The 6137-nt window shown below is 37.2% G+C and overlaps 1 protein-coding gene across 1 annotated transcript; it reads right to left on the bottom strand.

Moving 5' to 3' along the window:
• Window positions 1-234: 234 nt before the first annotated feature.
• Window positions 235-5880, bottom strand: LOC141284813 (zinc-binding protein A33-like). The gene is made up of 8 exons (XM_073817830.1): window positions 5784-5880; window positions 5091-5141; window positions 4394-4926; window positions 4212-4307; window positions 3325-3558; window positions 3107-3245; window positions 2760-2786; window positions 235-2669 (listed from the first exon to the last, which is right to left on the bottom strand). Exons 2-8 carry the CDS (start codon window positions 5119-5121, stop codon window positions 2128-2130), a joined length of 1602 nt encoding a protein of 533 aa, XP_073673931.1. The 5' UTR covers window positions 5122-5141; window positions 5784-5880; the 3' UTR covers window positions 235-2127.
• Between the last annotated feature and the right edge of the window lie 257 nt (window positions 5881-6137).

Raw genomic sequence — 6137 nt, 5'->3', positions numbered from 1 at the left:
GCTGAACTTTGCAGGATGGCAGATCTCCAGGAACAGGATTGGGCACCCCTGGAATTGGACTGGATTGGACTCCCCTTTAATAAAAATGTGATGGCCGTGCTATCTGTGCTTAAAACTTCAGTTATAGAACTAAACACTGGTCTTTACTTAGAAGTTTGTTTTGATTTAACATTTTACATGTAAAGTAACTCTCACAGCTGAAGAAATGAACTGGACAAAAAAAAAGAACAAAAGTAAATTAAATACAATTTTATTTGTAACAGTAGTTTCAGCAGATTTTCAAAACTGGAAAACAGATACTAAATATGATGAAATGACATCTAATCATTTAAAACAGTAAGCATACATACAGTATACAGTTACATTCAAAAGTAACCCCAGAGACTGTAGACCTTTACAAATGTAAGCTTTTCTGAAGATATTTTTTTAGATAAAAATGCATCTGTATAACAGCTTGCCAGCATATTAAAAGTGATACAGTCAATCTATAATGTAATATTTTTTGACAAACATGTCTTTCAAATAGACATCAACACCTTGATTAACTGGTTTAGGTGTGTTTTAATGAAGCTAAAGTTTGTTTTTGTTTTTGTTTTTTCCACACATTTTGTCAAATTAATTCATGAATGGTTTGGTCTATTGGAAATCTTTTAATAACTTTTTGCCAGCTATGTCTTGAAGATGATCTGAGACCATTTTGGTGAAACTGTCTAGGACGAGTTAGAAAAAGTAGAATTGTCACATAATTCAAAATATTTGGCATGAGCCAAGGAATGGGGACAAAGAATTTTGTTTCTAGACTCTATGGTTCAAAAGTTATTAGCATAATTATGAGTTTAAATCTGGCCTATTGGTGGCACTAGAGAGTTTGAGACTCCAAATTTGCTATGGTCAATATTGAGGCTGTCCTCAAGCTTTGTGCCAAATTTAACAACTCTTCTGCCAGTGTTTTTATGGGCTGCCATCGACTTGCAGACCTTTCAGTCCTTTGACCTTTGGAGCTCAAACCCCTAATTAGCTTGATCTGTAACACATACATAAACGTAGCCCATGCAAGTGCCAAAGTTAAGCAGCATATATGGCCAACAGAGCTCTCACAAAAGCTGTAGAGAAATATTTGTTTTATTACATTAGAAAGGCAGAAATTACATTACAAAGTGTTGACGAATAAGCATAATATCATAACATGTTTGATCAGAGCAACTGAGCTGAGAAAACCCACAATGTACTGCCAAAGAAATGCAAGATGACCCAATAAAAAGAGGAAACAACATTGTGTTGTTTTGGAAGCTTTGGAAGAACAAGCATGGCCTTAATGTAGTGACATCTTGGCGAATACCATTTATGACCAAGAACAAGAAGACTGATTTGAATATGCTAAAACGACTAGACCTGTGAAGTTCTGAAGTTTTATGAAGTAATGAGAACAAAAAAATTTTAACCATGGCTCAGCGGTGTGCCTGGTCCAAATATAGCAAGGCATATAAGCAGAACAACACCATCCTCGTGAACAAACATAGAGGTGGACCAATCCTTTTATAGAGGTGCTTTGTATTTCAGGAAATCTTGACTATATGAAAGACATCATGTATTCTTTGAAGTATCAGGCCAGTTTGGCAAAGACTGCAATGATACTCCTGTTGGAAAGTCCACTGATCATCAAGGCATTTCAATGTTCACATCCAAATCTACTGAAACTTCAGGGACTCTATGTGGAAAGTTCTTGAGTTAACTCTACAAATTCAAGTCTTATTAAACATATTTTGTGTTAAGAAAGCCTTAAGAAAGCAGTCACAAGATAATAAGTGATCTTGAAGCTTTTTCAAGCGACAAATGGCCCAAGATCCAGTAGAGAGTTGCAAGAACTTAGAGGCAACATTTAATGATGTTATAAAAAATAAAAGATTTTCTAAAAAAAAAAATGGGGGGTTGAACAATGAATAGTTAGAGCCACTTTTTTCATCATCTTTACATCCTCAGATGTGTATTAATACTCAAATGTGCATTAATACAATTTATATCATAGTTTACTAATGCTATGGTTTAATGTCTCTCATAAACTTTTGTTAATGGCAGCAGAATGTCATGCAGGTCAATCATTTTAATTGCAACTGCAGCATTAAAACCTTATTTTCTGACATTAGGGATAATCAGTGGTGCTGCATTTTTACCTTCTTGTTTAGTACCTGGACTAAAGTATGGGAAGAGTTTCTCAGAGAAAGACTGACCAGTGAAAGAATAAATCAGAGACCTGGACTCCACATCATAAAAAGAGACCAGACCTCCCTCATAATCCACAAACACACCCACAACCTGAGGCTTCGCTCTCAGATACAGAGAGACAGAGGGAGATTCTCGAGCTATGTACTGATTCCCACTTCTTAGAACTATAATCCAGTATCCATTCACAGGACTCCCTTTGATTACACCTTTCCTGGTAATGGATTCTTTAGCTATTCCTAAATCCCAATCAGTCTTTCCTTTTACCTGCACCTCAAAATAAAACTTCCTTGAAGCGAATCCCTCTTTTGCCAGGACAGAACAACAACTGTCAAACCGCTCTGGGTTGTCTGGGAGTTCACGCTTAATGTCTCCATATGTGACTTGTTTTCCATCATCAGACAGGATGAGTTTTGGATAACATGTATTAGCATCCAAAGTCACATCCACTGAAAGAGAGATCTTAAAATGAAATTTCACAGTACAACTTTGGCATTTTGATTTTAAACTCTTATTGTGTGAACATGCACAAATTGTACCTGCATATTGCTGCATCCTCTTCAGAACTGTGGAGACAAACTATGATTATGAGAAAAGTTTGAATACAATACAAGAAACAAACTCAAGAATCAAGAAAACAAGGAGCAGTGGAGTAGATTCCAAGGAAGCTGCAACAGATGCAACCACCTCAAAGGAAACAGAGCAAGATAAGTCCAGGACCATTGAACTAAGGATCTCTGTACCCATTGAAGAAGGGACCACTGCCTGGTACCTTCGGGACCACCAGCCCCAGAAGCTATTGTATGTCTGATTCTGATCATTGGCAGGTGTCTGTATTTACTTTACATATGTTTGTTTACTGTCAAAATAGTTGTTATTTTCTTACCAGATTTGCTGAGCTTCTCATCAAGACTGTCCTGTAGTTGAGTGAGAGATTTAATCAGAGGCACCACATTCACATGAGTGTTACTAATGATCTCAGTGCTGCTGCTGATGGCTGTAGGTCTGATCAGCGATGGGTAAATCTACAGAAGGAGAGAGCAGACATCCCTCAGCATGTGGAGTGTTCTTCTCTGTGATGTGAGCAGACAGAAGGACACTGACCTGTAGGAGGTGCAGGTAATCCTCAGTGTGTGAGAGCTGCTCCAGCTCAGAGTCTCTCCTCTTTAGCTCAGTGATCTCCTGCTCCAACTTTTTAATCAGCTCTTCAGCCTGCTTGTCTGCTGCTTTCTGCTTCTGCGCCATTATCTTCAGAAGTTCAGACTGACATCTCTCAATAGAGCGCATCAGATCAGTGAAGAGCTCAATACTATCTGCTTTCTCTTTCTCTGAAGTTTTCTGACAAATGAATGAACACATTTCTGTTTTTGTTAGTTCTGTGTTTTTTTTAAAGAAAATTGAAATATCGTTATACACAAATCTGCAGGACAATACTGCCCTCCAAAGGCAAAGCACAGTAACTACACATTTGGTAAAAATTAAGTTAAGGCTTAAAATGAACTTTGTGACAACTGTTTTGTCTCGTGGCAAAGTCTCCTGGTTCAATTTTCAGTTGTTTTAGAGAAACGAGAGTGTTTGATTAGCTGTCAAAAAACTTTAAAGGCATTTTTCTCAGTTTCAGAGTTCGCGTAGTCCATTGCCTCTCTGCACTTTAAAAAACTAAAGGTGCTTCATGATGCTATAGAAGAACCTTTTTTGTCTAAATGGTTCCATAAAGAACCTTTAACATCTGAAGAACCTTTCTGTTTTACAAAAGGTTCTTTGTGGCAAAAGAAGGTTCTTTGCATTATAAAAAGGTAAAAAAGAGATGCTTCTTTAAAGAACCTTCAACTGAATGGTTCTTTGTGGAACCAAAAATGGTTCTTCTATGGAATCGCTTGAAGAACCTTTTACTGTAAAGCACCTTTACGTTTAAGAGTGTAGGGCTGCCTAGAATTTTTCAAAGCACATAAGATAAAATATTTGTTAAAGACTATTCTGTGAGTACTCACTTTTCCGAGTTCTGCTGAGTGTTTGATATCATGAATTCTCTTTGTTTTGTCCTGGATCAACTGCTGCACGTCTGACCGCATCTTCAACAGCTGAGGCTATTAGAACAGAACATACAGACACTAAACAAATTCAACACTATTCAATGCAAATGTCATGTTAAAACCTGTACTGCTGTTGTTACCTTCCTCTCTCCGCTCTCCTCCTCTACAGCAACAGTGTTGTGATTCCTGTGGTTTGTTACAGCGCAGAGCAAACACACACATGTCTGATCATCTCTACAGAACAGCTCCAGAGGTTTGTCATGCTTCTGACAGACATATATCTCAAGATTCTCCACAGGATCGACTAGTTTGTGTTTCTTTAACTTTTCAACTCTGTAATGAGGCTCCAGGTGAGTTTGACAGTACGAGCTTTGACAGACCAGGCACATCTTCAATGCTTTCATCTTTTTATCATCGCAGATGTCACAGAGAACCTCAGATTTTGTCTCACAAAACTGTTCCTTAAAGAGCTGTGCGACCTGTCTGAGTGCTGTGTTAATCTTGAGCTCTGGTTTTTTATTGAATGTTTGTTTACAGAAAGGACATTTGTAGGTCTGACTGTTGTTCCAGCACTGGCTCAGGCAGCTCTTACAGAAGTTGTGTCCACATGGAGTGCTGACTGGATCAGTGAACACATCCAGACAGATCGAGCACTTGAGTTCCTCTGACATAGCTGAAAGATGAAGAAGCACAAAGATAAAGAAGCACCATTTATCATCTACATTTTGTTTTTATGTATACATATACAGGAATATTATCAGGTTAAAAACAGGTCTTTCCTCTACTCGTCAGCTACTTTTAAGAAAGAAATAAGAATAAAAATCATATTGCCCTTACTTTGTTTTGATGTTAAAGATTCTGCCATCATTTAACAGGTCCTCTTTAAACCTATTAAGGAAAAAGTCCCCACACACATGTATTATGTCACAGTATAAAACCTGACAAACAACTGAAACGGATGGAGAAGAGAAGTGGTCCAAGCACTGCTTTGAGTAGCACAACCTGTCCAACCACCCTGACACAACAATAATGACTCAAGCAGTTATATAATTTTGGGGAGGGGCTATGTGGCATGGTGTTAGTTCAGGAAATCAGTCTGAAAACATTATTTGTGCAGTTCAATCTGTTGTCACCAAAACACAGAAATAACAAATTCACATATATAATCGCCAATGATACATAGAAAAGCTGTAAAACTTTTCAGGTGCCAGGTTGGTTGACCAAGAAGCTACAGTATCTTAGGCTGGTTAAAAATGTTTTTGTTGTTGTTGTTGTTGTTTAACATATAATTAGAATGTCATATTCAGATTTAACGTTGTCTCTAGTCACTTGCTGATTCTGGTTTACACAGCACACGCCACTTTCTTTACAAGAAAACAAATCACATACTCAACCAAATCTAGAAAACTAGCTGTGTATTACTTGTGCATAAACCTGGTATTGCCCAACGATTGATTCAAGTTACTTATGCAGACCACAAAAAATTTACTAGTCTACAAAATGGGTTAGTAAAACGTTACTATCACTTACCTGAATTAAATATTAGCTGTGGTCTTAGATTACCTGAATAAATCCTTTGCCTAATGTTTTTTTTTTTCCTTAGTTGAGCGGTTTCAGGCTGTTGTTAATCAATTTAGTTTCATTTTCACTTACCGAAAGACTCACTTGCAGTGATGTCATAGACACTCCCATCTTTTTTGTGGAACAAAACTGAGATATATAAAAATATACTTTTTTAGTAAAAAGTTTGTAGGTGAATACAACCTGTATTTACATATTTTTGACATGACGAGTTACAATTGTGTAGCACATAACAGCAATGTTCGCTGTAACGTTTTTCAGCAGTTAATCGGTTGGTTTAGGTTTTTATGATATGTGACCCTG

The sequence above is a fragment of the Garra rufa genome, chromosome 14, assembly GCF_049309525.1.
Source record: "Garra rufa chromosome 14, GarRuf1.0, whole genome shotgun sequence".
Classification (NCBI taxonomy): domain Eukaryota; kingdom Metazoa; phylum Chordata; class Actinopteri; order Cypriniformes; family Cyprinidae; genus Garra; species Garra rufa.
This window is presented reverse-complemented; position numbering and strand designations above follow the sequence as displayed.